This window comes from Armigeres subalbatus, chromosome 2, assembly GCF_024139115.2.
Source record: "Armigeres subalbatus isolate Guangzhou_Male chromosome 2, GZ_Asu_2, whole genome shotgun sequence".
Taxonomy (NCBI): Eukaryota; Metazoa; Arthropoda; class Insecta; order Diptera; family Culicidae; genus Armigeres; species Armigeres subalbatus.
In genome coordinates this window covers 147,690,783-147,707,594 of record NC_085140.1, presented here as the reverse complement: position 1 = coordinate 147,707,594, position 16,812 = coordinate 147,690,783, and the positions used below count along the sequence as shown (strand labels likewise).

The window sequence follows — 16,812 nt, the reverse complement described above, 5'->3', positions numbered from 1 at the left end:
CTGTGCGCTCCCCGCTCGACCATATGCAGCGATTGAAGTAATCCTTGTGCCGCTGCTGCTACGCTATGCTGACTGCTGCATGATGATCGACAAACGATCACACCAACCCTCTCGGTGCCGGCTCTAAGTGCGGCCCGCAAGTGCTTCATAGTTCGCCATAGCAGCACCAAAAACGCACTCATTGAGAACACCACCACACGGATCGAACGAACTCATAAACCGGCCAGCAGCTATACTTCGGAGTGATCTTTGTACCTCACATTGATTGCGGCCCAAACTCAAAGTTGTCGTTCTGTCGAAACTGTGCTTAGGATTGAAGTCATTGCCTGCCTACCGTGAATCGATCCAAGCTGCTCTATTACGGGGGAGAGTAGCTCGGAAGGACAATTCGAAAATGCTTCGAATTCTTCTTCATAAGAAATTAAGGTTTGAAACATTTTCTATTGGTGAAGTTGCATCCAAATTACAATTAAATACACATCAAAATGAAATAACGATTATAACTATTTGATTAATCTGAAAATTTGAATTTGTGGGAATGGTTTAAGTCGTTGAAATGTTTTCGCCGAATGGTGCGCTTGTGACAATTTCCCTTGTAACATTCGAATGCGGCTTATGTTTACAGATACACTTGACGGACATGGACTTTGATTTCCATTTGAAGTCACTATTTGGGTCCGTTATCTCGCTTTCGATGATTTATGTCACCATGTGATAGTTTTTTTTGTCACCTTCTCCATTGAGGCTAGGTTGGGTGGGAAAGAGTTCAGAATAGTTTTGCTACTGACGCCGCAGATAGGATGATTTTTTTGCGTTTGTTTTGCTGTAATAAAGTTGATTTTCTTTATCAGTAATTCAAAGCTGTGAAGGCAACACATAATTGGAAATTGGGTCAACCAAAAACCATAAATTTGAATGAATGAAACATACCTACATACCATTTTAAATCAAAATCTGAACATGAATCATATCCCGAACATTCACGTTTAAGCCCTAAAACTTAATTTTATGTCGGTTTCAAATACGGGTGATCAATTTTGGATACGAATTCAATATCCTATGGGAAGAATTATGCGAATCAAATTAAAACGGGAGTTCGGAATACGAATCATATTCGGGATTTGAGTCAAAACTGTACATGTGATTCCCAAGTACAGCATAAAGCAAGTTTCGCGAAAAAATTACGGAGTTCTGTTAACAGTTTATGAAGCTATGTCAAACCGCGTAGGAAATGTCACGAAAATGTTTTTGAACATCGGCTTAGCAATTGAAGGAATTATGAATGTTCGAATTAGAATGGTGGGCGTAACTGAGCCTTAACATTTATTGACATGTTGCACTATGGAGCTATGTTTTGTATGCAAACATTTTTTTGTGTGCTATGCACCATGCGACTCCATCTGAATAATTAATTTTAAAGATATGCACAATTTTTATTCCTACGTTATTTAAACTTATCGTGAAGCTTTCCTTCCACCAAATTTCTTCATCTCATAGCTTCCGTAAGTGTCCTATTAGAAGCAAGGGAATGTGAGATCGCAAAGAAGAAAAATTCAAGATGAATAGTTCTCTTTTTAAACAATAAATAAAAAAATATTTTGATTTTAAAAGATGCTCTAGTTCTGGAGGTTTTAAAATCGTATATACCTGTTTCGTTTTTATTTACCCTAATCATAAAACAGATTTTTCACAATTCTTATCACATTTCTAGAGATTGACCAAACTATGTCTTGTGATTTCGATCACCAATCGCCATAGCGGGAGTGGGAGTCCAGCAAATACTTCACAGGGCGCAGACACACCCCCATGGCGTTCGCTCACCAACCAACACCTTCATCGCCAGCTCTACTCGGCATGCACCGGGCAAGACGGAATTTGACCGCGTGGTGGCCTAGACCTGTGTGTGGTGCACTGCCTTACATTGCCCATAACTCGTTTGGTTGCACACAGGTGTTGAGCTGCTGCGCTGTAAGCCTTAAATCAAGAGCGGTCGCGTGTGCACCCTTAAACGGACGGGCGTCATGCATTTCAAATGGTGCAGCTTAGGAACGCGACTTCTGGTGGGTTGATGCCCATAAGCCGTAACGAAACGATCAAACTGGGTCAATAAAAGCGCTGCTCAGTGATCGATTTCGGTCGAAGCTGGTGTTTCTAATTGATCTCGAAATTATGGAATGGCTGTCACTTTCGATCGGAAAAGACATTTACATGTATGGTTCTTGATTTATTTAATCATAATGAATAAAATTTGCAACGCTGTTCAGCATTCTTGGAACCCCTACCACGTGTTCCAGCAGGTGTTTCTCTGGACCAAATCGTTTCTTATTTATTCGAACTCTCACAGCGATCATAAAAGTCCAACGACTTGTTCCTCGCCGAGCTGGATAGCCGCTTGACGGAGGCAGTAAAAGTCACCGCGCGTCTTCCCCACAGCATTCACCAGTCACATGTTGTTGGCTTGCTGATTGCTGTTTCGCGCGGGATTCCTCGTTCAGCATCAGCACCGTCGCCGCGTGTCGTCCGTGGCTTGACGACCGAAGGTAATAGTCCGTGGTCGGAAAAAAGGGGGAAGGGGGATCTCGTCCGAGATCACGCCACTTTTCGTTTGTTGCTGTTGTTGGGTTGTAAGATTTTGCACAAAACCCAATCTCAGATCTTTGCAGTAGTAGTGATGGTGTGCAGAAAAATCTGAACCGCAAAAGGAGAAAAAATAAAATGAATGTTAGCAGTCTGTGTGGTTCTCCGACTGATGGTGCCCCTTCGGTGCAACAATTAGCGCTTCATTGTGGTTTGATCCGACGAATGAAAATAATAACAGTAATAGTAAATCGCTTTGTGGTGGTTGTGAATACAACAGCACTGACTGCAACTTGGAGGCAGCTTTCGGCTTTGTTTAGGTAATTTTCAAGTATAGTGAACCTGAAGGACGTATTGGTTAAGATTGTTTTGCTAGTTCGGTGGAAATGATTGATCAATGGTTCGGCGTGTAGCTTAGGGCAACTGCACTGGTGGTCTATTTTCTGTAAAAACTATGATTTAGATCCGACAAACTGGAAATAGTCTTGAGGAGACACAAAGGATGCAATATGAGCATGAGCATGAGAAGGGTGCACCTCATAGTGTGAAATGTTTTAATTAAACAAGCAAATAAAAAATCTTTCCCAATGAACAGATTTCCCTAAATAAGATTTGACAATAATTGCAACTCCACCCATAGCTCGAATTTCCAGCACTGCACCATCAGAATCATCTGCCTTTAAGAATTTCTTGTTGTAAGAGAATGTTATTAATGCCAAAATTCTTTGGGTGTTAGAAGTCATTCATGCGCACAAGGTTCCGCTGGGACTGATACTGTGCTTTTTCCTGAGAATGATCTACTACAGCGACATTGCATTGCTGCAAAACACGAAAAGGGTAGACCAAAGGTTGGGTACCTGTAAGGTGTGGGTATACCCCGTTAGGCATAATGGACGTCCGGCATAACGGACGATAGGCATAATGTACGTTAGGCATAATGGACGTTAGGCATAAGTACATTAGGCATAATGGACGTCCGGCATAATGGACGATAGGCATAATTGACGTTAGGCATAAAATAACCCAAAGAACAGCCTATGACATAAAGAAGGTAGAATTATGCCAAACGTCCATTATGCCTAACGTCCGTTATGCCTAACGTCCATTATGCCTAGCGTACTTATGCCTAATGTCCTTATGCCTAACGTCGCGGACCCGTAAGGTGTAGCTCCTTACTATACAAACGAACTCATGGCTGCCTCGGAAGAGTGCGCGAAATTCACGATAGGATTTGATGAAGCCTTAAACAAAATTTCGTAACGCTAGAAGATGGTCCGATTCTGGAATAGAATCCGTGGGCAAATTGAATAAAGGTACTTAGGATCATCTTTCTTTTCCTCCACGAAAGCCAAGGATTCAGTCGATGGGATAAAAGAACGATTTTCTACCAACATTGGATTACTTGAGAAGACTGGACTGGTACAGAAATATTTGCAAGGTGATATTCAAGAACTCCGGGACAGCTCATTGTTTTCCATTCTTAATATTGGAAACTGTGGATCGCATACAGTTCATAATGCTTTTAAAGAAGGAATGCGACATGACTTATATGGCTTATAGATGACTTCCTTCAGTGTGGATTTACATTGTTCCCAGTAAAATTTTGTGCAGTACGTTGGATTGCAAATAAAAGTGTTGCATCACAAATGCTTCCCCACCTGAGAAAAAACAACTTTGAACAAACGTCTGTCTCTGGATCAAAAGTTTTTAAAGTGGTGACAGAGGCCGCTGTAGATCCATTGATCGGACCGAAACTGAGTTTCTGCGGTCTCTGTAGAGCAATTTTCACTTGAATTTCAAAACGATTCTCTTGGACAGCGTCCAAGAGCGTCAATCAAGGAGGATTATGAAACCGTGCAAATTACCGAGCAAAAGCCGGAGTAATTTCTGCTACTACTGATGTCACATTCTTTGAACACACATCTATTTTATTGCCTATTTACAGTTGTCAAACAACCAGAAACATAAACAGAATCCCGTAACTTGAAAAGTAATTTTGGTAACTTTCATTGAAAAAATTCCGAGCACTTAAGCCCTTCTGGATCCACAACAGCACCATCATTTATGCGAGCGTACCATCAACGCACTGAAAGAAATTCTTACATGCGAGCAATCCACGACACAAAATTGTGATAACTCCGATCCACTATACAGCACAATATTACTTGCGAACGATCGACCAACGTACGTAGATGAAGAAACTTTTACAAGCGGGAGTCTCACCATGCAAAATCCGTTAAACAATTAGATAATACTGCTTGAGCAGCGTCTCATCACACTGAATTATATTTCATTCGATCCATGATAACACCATTCCTCTAGCGGGCGTCTTACCAACGCAGAAAAAGAAGGTTTTGAATGCGGGCGTCCCATGTCGCAGAATTGCGATCCATCCGTTCCATAATATCACTAACTTATTGCGGGCGTCTCACCAACGCAGAGGAAGAAAATTTTGGCGTCCCATCCTGCAGAATTGTGATCATTCGGATCCACAATAACACCGTTCCTCTAGTGGGCGTCTCACCAAAGCAGGGGAAGAAGATTTTGAATGTGGGCGACGAACCTCGCAGAATTATGAACCATCCTATCCAGAACACTATTTTTCTTGCGGGCGTCTCACCAACGCAGAGGAAGGAACTCTTTGATAAGGGCGCCGGCTCCGCGGAATTATGATTCATTCGACCCAAGATAACACAAATCCTCTAGCAGGAGTCTCACCAAAGCAGAATTATGACCCATCAGACCCATAACAACAAAATTCTGATTGCGGGCGTCGCACCAACACAGAAGAAGCTTATTTGGTGTCCCATCATGCAGAATTGTGATAATTCGGATTCACGATAAAACCATTCTTCTTGCGGGAGTCCCATCATCTTTTAAATACGGACGATCCAAGTCACAAAATTGCGATCGATCCGATCAGCATTAATACGATTCTTCTTTCGAGCGTCTTATCAACGCAGAGGCACTTGCATGCGTACTAAAAAGGATAAGATTGAGATTAAGAAGAGAACTTGCGAGCAAGGATAACAGTTAAATGTAATTCGTGTTTGAATCCTAGATATATCATGTTTGAATCCTTCTGGATTCTATGAAATAAAGGTGTTGCGCACATGAAAGATGGCTCTTGGAAAAGGCACATACAGACCATAAACTGTATCCGCTTGGGAAACCACTTCTCGATTTTGGTAGATCGGGCACATAGTCAGAATGTCGAACATAAACTCGATGAAATGTTCCTGGATGGTGATCGACTGATACCAGAAGTCGAGTGCACTGAAGGATTTCCGATTCAGTTAACAGGCAGTTCATTCTAGTTAACGACGAAATCAATTTTAAACATGTGAAGATCAGATGAGCTAGAGTACAGCGACGAACTTTTCCAAATCAGAGTGGAAAGTCTACAATACTAGATCTAAGAAAAAATAATTCGAACTGTACTATTTTTAAATGTAATACAATGATAATAATCTTTCAGAGACCAGCCAGGCAAGGGCTGCAAGTCTCTTTAATAAAGGAACAAAAAAAATCGGAGTGTTTCCCAAATTTGGAAATAAGTATCGGTGATAGACAAAAACGGGTGTTGCCTAAGTCAGGAATGGGCCGTAATTTCAAAATATTGGCTCTTAATAAGGGAGTAAGGGAGAGATAACTGTTGTTTATGATCCTGAAAGATGTTGACTTAAATCTGGAACACTATATGATAAGTAGTTTCTATCCTTAATCTTCAACATTTATCTCTTTCATACTCATTGAAAACGAACAGAGCAAAATGTCATATGTTTATAATCTAATATAAGCAGACGGTTTTAAATATACCGTTTTGACTCAAATCCCGAAAAGACTCAGATTCCGAAGACTCGTCACATGGAGATTTGTTGGAAACATTTCGTTATTATTGCATAAATAAGCGAATTTTTTCGGCAGGTATATGTATCAAGGACATTATAGCTGCCTAACGATAAGATAACGTTGAAATATTGCATTCTAGGGCTTTTAAAGTAGTGTTCGGAAAAGCTAATTCAGCCTAGTTCAGTATTCATAGTTACAATCAATAAAATATGAATGTCAAGTGTAAAAAACACTTTAATAAAGAATTAAAAAAAAAAAAAAATGAATGTTAAGCGCTTATAAGAGAGTTCAATTCTTTCGCTAACTGATGGAAACTATTGATCTATTCAAATATTATAATTCATGTGCCATAAAGACCTCCGAAGAGCGAGACGATCCAGCCTTAGGTTGAAAGTCTCGATAATAAAGATATAAAAAAAACCTCCGGAGTGTCCGTGATGAAATTATTCTTAAAAGTAAAAAATCATGTAAATAAAGTTAAAAAAAACTCCGAAGTGAAAAGTGTTTGGAATATGAATCAAAACGGTGCTTTCCTTTCAAGATGATTGATGATTCAAGATTCCCTAGAAGGGACCATACATCAACTACATAAGGGCTTATAGGGGAAGGGGTTTGTCAGAATATGATTTTTTCTCCATACAAATAAAAATGCATGAAAAAAAAACATTCCGAGGGTTGAAAAGAAAGCTTCTGGAAGCGTGAGACTCTAACTACGCAAACAATAGTTACTCGAAATCGAAAATTTAGGGATTTATAGAAATATTCTGGTTATCAGAGTTTTTTTTATCCTTTTGTGTTTGTTTGAAAGATTTCCGAAAAAGTATGATGATTCAAAGTTTTGCGACCCCAAACATTACATAGAGCTTCAACTTAAAATTTAATGATTTGAACGAAAAAATTAATTTTTCAAGATAATCACAATTTCTATGGTTTCCCACTGACGAAAACTCCTTCAAAATTATTATTTGTTCCATCGATTCTTTTGTGCGGTCCCACGGCTGAATCGGCTACACGTTAGCTTTTGAGGCGGATGGTTAAGGATGCGAATCCCAGCCGCTCCTGCAATTGACCTTTCCCGTCAAAATATTTTATTCGCTCAATTGATTCTTTGGCTTATTAAAGGTCAACTTTCTCAAAGAATCCATATTTGTTGAAGCCTCCAAATGTTTTGAAAATCGAAAACAAAAACCGAAAAAGTGCTGCACGTGTGAACCGACCTGAAAAATTCACCCGCTGTTCGTTCAAAGTCGGGCAATTCTAATAAAAAAAGCACTTTTTCAATTTTTGTTTTCAATTTTAAAAATAGTTGGAGGCTTAAAAAATATGTTTTTTTTGAGAAAGTTGACTCTAAATAAGCCAAAGAATCGCCTGAGACAGTAGAAAGAGATAAAATTTTTGACGGGAAAGGTCAGTCAATCAGTCGAAGAGCAGTAGTACGGCAGCCTCTTGGGGAAGTATTTGACCGATACGGCTTCTTGACGGAGATTGACAACGTGACAATTTTCTCGGAGGAACACTCTCAACAGACTGGTTAACTGGCAAACGGAACAATGCATCGATACATAACATGGACACATGGACACACGGTATAGACAAACGGACGAATAACAGAATAGTTAAAACATGATTTATAAAAAAAAAATTATGTGCGTATCAAGACCACCACAATAGCGACCGTCAAACATAGATTGTCTTTCAAATAAATGGATAAATAAAGCAATTGATTTTTTCATTTGGGTCATTAAAAATATTTAGTTTAAATTATGTCCTTCTGGTCTCCGGAAGGATAAAAAATAAATATTAAAATGAAAACAAAAAAAAAAATTAAAAAAAAACTCCTCGGATTTGTTAAAGAATATTTTGAAAATCCTCCAAATTGTTCATTTTTTTTTGTTGCCCCCCTCAACATATTATTTTAGAGCAGAAAAAATCGAGGGGGTGACATAATTGTTATATTGTTATAAATATTTGTATCGGTTTTATTTAAGATTAACTTTCCTTAAAAAAAACTCATACGCTGGACGCGTCTTACTGTTACTGGATAAAAGTGCTACCATTTTATTTTGTTTTAACATTTGCTTGTTTTTAGACCAACATCAGGCCGATCTACACTGCAGCACTTTTTGCATTTTTTGTTTTTGAAATTTTAATTGGAAAAGTTGATCTTAAATAAGTCAAAGAATGAACTGAGACCACAACGCGAGATAAAATATTTGACGGGAAAAGTCAATTGACATGCAGAAGTGTTCTTGATATTTAGCAGCAATAGATAAGGTATTAAATAATTGGCAGCGTTTGAAAATACGTGAATTATAAAACTCTTGAAAACAAAGCAGTGTAAGTTTTTTAATACAATATATTTTTTATGTTCTGATAATATAAGAATTACCTAGTTCATAATTTGCCATTGCACATATCCCTCTCAGGTGTTCCTTGGATTCTTCGTTGTTTTCTAAGTTGTTTACCGATTTCTCACGAAATATGATAGGCTTCATCAGTCTTAAGCAAGAAGACTAAAATATCGTTGCTAAGTAAGTTAAAATATCAGACTGTTGTTGAAATCCAGGCAGAGCTTCAGAGAGAACGAAGTGTCACTGAAGACATACAAGAAAAAGTGTCAAAATAAATATTTGGTTATTATTGTTTCAAAAAGATCTGAGTCATTAATTTGAACGATGACTACGTTCAAGACAAAAATTAGCGGTCGGAGTGATGTGATACAGGATTCTGTTCTTGTAGAATATCATTTTGGCATGACTAGACATAGTTGTTTATTACGGATATAATTCGCAAACGCAAATAATTAATTCCGTTTATTTCCAGGAACTCAGATTTTTTTTGTGAGCATTTGTGAAATATGTAAAGCTCTATCGGATTACAGTTTTTGTTTGCTTCACAATGTGCTAATTAGCGCCAAACTTAGAACAGTTTTTGTTGTTTGTGTTGTAAACGGGCTTTACGATCCAATGATTACCGTTAGTAAATAATAAGCGGAAGGTGGGTTCAATCGCAGAAACGATCTTTGGACTGCTTTTGTAGTAGAATACCTCTTTGTTTTCGATACGGATGCAGGGAAAAAAATATAGACTTCAGTAGCTACCTGACCAGTAGGTGGTAATAGATTTATATCGGAGCTTGTTATTCTGTTACAGCATTTTTTATAACAGAGGTTGATATAAAACATGTACCATTAGTAGTTAAAATAACAAAAAATGTAACAAAATGTCTCCTAGTTTTAACTGAAACGTTACTAAATATGTTTTCAATTGAACAAAAATATAACTTGATGTGTTACGTGAAAAGTGATGATTTCCCTACCAAAAGATTAGGAATGTTTATCGTTGATTTGGAAGGCTCATTTGTCGTGAAACTTTACGGAGCCGAAGACATGTTTTTAATACATTTTTTACGATTCTCATAAAATAATGTTAGGCATGGGGAACCGAAAGAGTGTTGTGCCCCTCAAGGTGTGATGTTCAATTGAAGTAGGATTATAACGCAAGTCAACTTGAGCCATAATCCGTACAAAACTAACAACATAGATCGGCGAGCTGGGGCTTCTAAATATTGTGATCATCTACTTCTATGGAAAACAGTGATCTTAACAATTCATAGAAAATCGCTCTGCGTTTACCATTCGTCCCTGTTAAAAAAGCTGTGGAGAAGGGCTGTTTGGTTGAAACCGTATTAATATACCATTTGGCCGAACAGACCATTAGGTCGACAGTCATTTAGGGTCATATGGCCGAATAGGACATTTGGCCGTATAGGTCATTTGGCCGAATATGACATTTGGCCAAATATGACATTTGATCAAAAAGGTCATTTGGCCGAATAGGTCATTTGATCGAATATGACATTTGGCTGAATAGGACATTTGGCCGGATAGGACATTTGGCCGAATACGTTTCGGTCAAACGACCCTTTCCCGTTTTGACTGTCTAACAAAACAACACCAAATTATATTGAATGATACTTTGAGAGTTCTTTTCATAAGGTTACTGTTCCTGCACTTAATCTCATAACTTCGATATTCATCCCACGAAAAACAAAGCAACGAAAAGGAATTCGATATGTTTCTTATTTTTGTGATTTTTTCAGCAGTGAATACGGATTTTAACAAAAAGAAGCGACGAAATTGGTGCCGCATTTCTTTGTTTCCCAATGAGATGAATATAAACGGAACAGTTCTCCCATGTCTTAACTTTTTAAATTCCAGTAATCGAAACTTCAAAAGTTAAATGCAATTATTCCATTTTAATGTTAAAAATATAATTTATTTACATTATCAGATATTAAATTCATTAGATTTTATGTAAGTGAGATTTATGATGATCATAAAAGATGGTGAAATCTGTCGTTTAAAGTATTGCTATCATAGATTTGGAACATTGAAAGGAATTTCGGATTCCGGTAATATTTATGTTTGTGACCTAGCAACTATTATCAGTCTACAATGTCAAAATATACATAATTTTATTTCGATCACAATTTTCAGCCGATCTGTTATTCTTACGGTTGACGCCGCCGATGCACAAAGGAGGACTCGTACGCTTGGCCCCTTCATAAAGCAACCAGCAAAACATGGACCGAGATCTATTGCTTCACTTTCTATTCTAAGAAAGCCGTCTTTGTCGAAATATGTGTCGCTGCATATAAATATGCGGTGATGTAAACGTCAGACAGTTGACGATCGATTCTAGCTATCTTGCACCGAAAAGGCCTCCCCATGCTATGCACGAAACAATTTTGAAGCACATCATTGTTTGGTTGGTTCACAAGGGATTGTCCAATGAGTCCGTCAGCTTTGAATAGAGATGACGATTATCAAGTACGAGTATGGAAAACACCTAAGAATCAGGTTACACGCTACAATGGATTTGGGTACGTTCACTTGTTCAACCGAAATTTAGGAATCTCCTACAAGCTCGTGCTTGTAAGCCGTACTTCACAGGAGAATCCTGAATGTAGTATGACGTGTGTTATATCAGTACCCCCTCGGACCTGCCATACAAAGTATGTCAGCGCGCGGCTTGGGTATAATTTTATGTCACTGGGTATCCCCGGTGCACCCGGTTCGCGGCATGCATGTATAATCGACTTACTTTTCCGAGTACTTGTGCACCGAGCCTGAAGAATGTAGATGAGTACGGAGTGAAACATTTGCACTGGGAGCTTTTTGTACTTTTCCTATATAGCCACCATCATCGATTGCCATAAATGCCACCCCCTCGAACCACACAATTTACCTTCTTCTCCTTCAAACCGTACAGAGGACAGACGATCTATAAATCGCACTACCCACCTGCTGGGGCGACTATAGGGACTCGTTTTAGCACGAGCCTTGACAGTGTGCTCTGTAAAACAATGATGTAATTTTGAAGCTAGGGGTGAGTAGGGAAATGCGCATCGTTCCGAAATTTTGGATATTTGTTGGAAATAATTTGCCTGTTAAAACTAAACGATCTTGTAATCATATTTGATTTTTTTTAAAACAGGCTTTGTGCTGAATATTGAATTGTTGTCACGAAAGACTAAGGCCTTTTTTTTTTTTTTTCTTAAAACGCAACGAACATAACAAAACAAAATTCTGTATCCAATGATAGTTTAGTTAGAGATTTATTTTAGACGCCGGCGCCAACTATGGTGAAGATCGTGCGCAATTTGTCCCCAATAATTATTGCATTGGCGATCAGTGACGCAAAAGACAAAAACCAATTAAAAACAAAATTGTGGATGGATGAGCAACACTTTCACGTAAACCTCTGCATGCATTATCAATTGATAAATCGGTAGAGAGAGAGGATTGTTTGATATTCGTAAATTTAATTGAATCGTTTTTCAACGTTACTTGGCGCTCTTCTTTCGTACCAAAAGAATAAAGATCAACAACATATTATTAGTTGAATTTATTTTTTAATTGTTATTTAGTGTTGCCTGCAGATTGATTAGAAAATTTCATGAAAATTACGTATTCAAAAATAATTCTGAACTGCGTTATTCGAAACATTTTCGCTGAAGATAATCCCAACGCCACTAGTTATTAATTCTACATTTTTGATCATCTAACCCCATGGTAGCATTTTAGTCCACTTTCTCCGGTATTGTGTGATGCGCAGCCAGTGAGAGCGCGCGGTGGCAGCCGGGTCAGTGGGAGGACTATTTCCTGCAAGGTCGACGCAAGGCGAAATAGACGCGGTGCACGAGCAGGAGATTAGATACGATCTTAATTGAGTCATCCGATCATCGTCAAGTGCATTACGCCGCCGCCGTACCGGTTCGACGTTGCGTTGATGTAATCGAGCTGGTGATGATGAGCGTATAGTAAAGCAAGTACGCAGATAAGTGGACACCAATTAGCGTCGATGATGCAAAATTATGTGATGTTCTTGTGAAAAAAGTGGCGATAACATGCATGACAGAGTGGAAAAGGGCTTTACGCTTCGAATGGGAAACCAAGTAGAGTAAACTAATTAAGTAACCAGAATCACGAGCAAATTTTTATGCAAGTGACCTCGTGGGAGATTTTTTCATAGTTAAACGCGGAAGGATAGTCGTAATCACGTTTTATGATGGCTTTTTATCTTCTTTTTTGTGTGTGTAGCTTTTAAAAACATTTTCTATAATTAACGGGACCGCTGTGGGGATTACTACGTTTTGTGTGACAAGCTTCGGACTAAGAACCTTATGAATAAAAACGAAATAATAATCACCTACATATTACATTTTTTAAGACATGTGCCTACGGACTTTGAAACGCACAAAAAATCAATTCGTATCACATTCGGGCCCATGGAAAAACCGTCTTTCAAGGACAATCTCACAGAGCAACACGGAAATCATCCAAGCGATACCAAAGGGATTGTTCACAAATTATGTAATTCTCTTGAGGCTCGCGAGTTTGTCGTCAAATCCAAACAAATAAATGAAAAATAGTCTTCCATAAAACCTTTACGTGGCGGAATTGGGTTCAAAAATCGTAAATTTCTGCGTTACATGAGTTCCGAACGGACCCATCCACCAGCAGCAGCAGCACCACCACCACCACCACCACCGACATAGAAGTGGCCGTTCATCGATGCACGATGTGATAATTGCGTTCGATCTTTCCGGTTTCAAAAGATTTGAACTTGAGCATAGCACCATCGATCGGTTTGTTTTTCTTTTTTATTTCCTCGAAGAACAACCGGCCTCAACCGCGACTAGACGTTTCGATTTTCGCTTTGCATAGATCGATGAACGAATCAATCGCGCGCGTTCTTCACGATGTCAGTCCATCAACAAATTCCGGCTGCAGCAATCTCTTCGGCTTCGATGTTTTTTTCTCTCGTTTCGTCTCCGCCTGCGGTATCCACCGTAATCGAATATGAAACAAAAAATTAAGTCTATCCTTTGATGACTCTGAAGGTTCCATCAAAAGCGAGTAAATCCATTCATCGACAAGGCGAAAGAGCGATTTATAACTGAACTGTGAAGGCAGTAAACATGTAAGACTAAAAGACTATGTATCGAATGAGTGTTGATCAGCTTGGAGGCCTTTCCGCCTATGTAACCCGCTCGATGGTTAATTATTTTCTTTCTGGACGATTCCATTGGCCGTTTTTACGAAACTTGAGTGATCAATCGTGTGAAGCGAATTGAATCTCTCGAATGGCTATTATGAAAATAATCGGTTTATTTAGCATAATAATCCGAAATGTAGTGCAAATCAATATCTGTTGACTAATCACCTTCCATATCTCTTCATTCACAGGAATTGCTTGCGGCGGATCGCCCGACACGATGATCAGGAATTCTCGAACCAAAGTATACTGAACGCCATGGAGAAGTTTGTCAAGACAGTCAATGCCATGGACGAGACGATACTGGTGCCCTGTCGGTTAATGGATCGAAAGGTAAGCTCCCAGCTTCGTGCTGCACCATATGCATGTGTGGGGGAACTGTTTGGTCACTTCCCTCCCGTATGTAACTCGCGGGTTCACAGCTCGGTTATGTAAATCGCGAATCATGAATTGGTCGCAATTGCTGCATTGCATTGCTGCGCTGTTGCACAGCAATTGGCAGTAACAACGCCGAGGGGTAGATACGTTGAAGATCAGTCTCGTGACAGGCAGTGTATATTGGATGAAAAATCACTTGTTGCTGATTTTTTTCCACCGACATCCACATCAACTGTAAATGAATACTGACAGTAATGATGACTATGACTTTTGATGAAACGATATGGCATAAAGGGTGCCATTAGCTCCTGCAGTTAATGAGTGCCGCCACTGCTTCATTGACAACCATGTCCAACGGTGAATGATCATAGAAAGTACCTATTTCATGATACGATCGATGATGTGTTGTTATGCTAGCAAGCTTATTTGAACTGGCTCCCTTCCGATGGAGGAAAGTCTTATGAAAAGAGCATTTCCGGTTATGGAGCCAAATCTAACCAGACTAAGTGCACATGTCTTATCAATAATAAATCTGCAGTTGATGCAAAATGTGTATTTAAAAAATTAAATATTGTAGTTCACAATGCGGAATAACTCAAAATTTAAATTATTTTTTTCGCATTTATAAGTGTGGTGTAAATTGCGTTTACAAAGTACGTTGTATGGTCTGCAATCCCGTCAAATCGATTTGCATTAAAATTCTGGAATTAATGCCCGTGAAGACACTATAGTCAGTAAGGCCCAATCAGCCAGTTACAGTAACGCAGCGGTTCTCAACGTGGGGTACATGTACTCTTGGGGGTACCTTTGGTGACCTCATGGGGTACCTCGGACAAAAATGCGTAATGGCGGATAAATAACAATTGGAATGAAAACTTATTAATAAAATTTTGATAATTGTTTAGTTTTTTGTTGAAGAACTTTAATATGCATCAATAATGCCAAGATAATCTTGCCTACCACAACCAGCCCAGTGTATGAAAGGCTGTAGGATAAAAGGCCAATAGAACAAAACGACGATGGAACAAAAATTTGAAAATCTTGAAAAACTGTGTAGTTCCGTTGCAAGAAGCATGGGCGCCCCTTTCGAAGGGGATTGTAAGCCTCCTTTCAAGAGGATCCGGAGCCTCTCTTCAATAGGCTCGGAAGCCTTCTTTTGAAAAACCTTTCGAGAAGACTCGTTAGCCTTCTTACAAGAAGTTCGAAAGACATCATTCAAGAAGCTCGGAAGTCTTCTTTCCATCTTTTAAAGAAACTCGGAAACCTCCTTTCCAAAGGCTCAGAAGCCTTTTTTCCAGAGGCTCAGAAGCCTCTCTTTATGATTCTCAAAAGCCTATTTTCAAGACTAGAGGCTCGGAAGCCTTCTTTCAAGATGTTCGAAAGCCTCATTTCAAGAGGCTTGGAAATCTCCTTTCAAGAGGCGTCAGGAAGTCTTCTTTCAACAGGCTTGGAAGCCTCCAAAGCCTCTTTTTATGCCTTTTAAGCTTTTTTTTTATGAGGCTCGGAAGCCTCCTTTTATGAGGCTCAAAAGCCTATTTTCAAGACTAGAGGCTCGGAAGCCTTCTTTCAAGATCTTCGAAAGCCTCATTTCAAGAGGTTCAACAGCCTTCTTTCAAGGCGCTCTAAAGCCTCCCTTTGAAAGGCTCGAAAGCCTCCTTTCAAGAGGCCTCAGGAAGCATCCTTTCAACAGGCTTGGAAGCCTTTTTTCCATCCTTTCCAGAGGCTCAGAAGCCTCCTTTTCAGAGGCTCAGAAGCCTCCTTTTCAGAGGCTCAGAAGCCTCCTTTTCAGAGGCTCAGAAGCCTCCTTTTCAGAGGCTCGGAAGCCTCCTTTTCAGAGGCTCGGAAATCTCCTTTCCAGAGGCTCGGAAGCCTCCTTTTGTCATGCTCAAGAGCCTTTTTTCAAGACTAGAGACTCGGAAGCCTTCTTTCAAGATGTTCGAAAGCCTCATTTCGAGAGGCTCCTTTCCAACGTTTCCAGAAACTCGGAAGCCCCCAAAGCCTCTTTTTATGCCTTTTAAGCATCTTTTCATGATGCTCGGAAGCCTCTTTTGATGATGCTCAAAAGCCTATTTTGAAGACTAGAGGCTCGGAAGCCTTCTTTCAAGATTTTTGAAAGCCTCATTTCAAGAGGTTCAAAAGCCTCATTTCAAGGCGCTCGAAAGCCTCCTTTCGAAAGGCTCGAAAGCCTCCTTTCAAGAGGCCTCAGGAAGCATCCTTTCAACAGGCTTGGAAGCCTTCATTCCAATCCTTTCCAGAAGCTCAGAAGCCTGCTTTTCAGAGGCTCAGAAGCCCCCTTTCCAGAGGCTCGGAAGCCTCCTTTCCAGAGGCTCGGAAGCTTCCTTTTGTCATGCTCAAGAGCCTTTTTTTCAAGACTAGAAGCTCAGAAGCCTTCTTTCAAGATGTTTGAAAGCCTCATTTCAAGCGGCTCCAAAGTCTCCTTTTA

At 39.5% G+C, this 16,812-nt stretch overlaps 1 protein-coding gene across 1 annotated transcript in view; it reads left to right on the top strand.

The window, feature by feature from the left end:
* LOC134210981 (uncharacterized) overlaps nucleotides 1-16,812 on the top strand; it is a 49,535-nt gene that overhangs the window by 25,489 nt on the left and 7,234 nt on the right. The window contains exon 2 of the mRNA XM_062687460.1: nucleotides 14,183-14,324. Within this exon, the coding sequence (XP_062543444.1) occupies nucleotides 14,183-14,324 (142 nt within the window). The remainder of the gene's footprint in view (nucleotides 1-14,182; nucleotides 14,325-16,812) is intronic.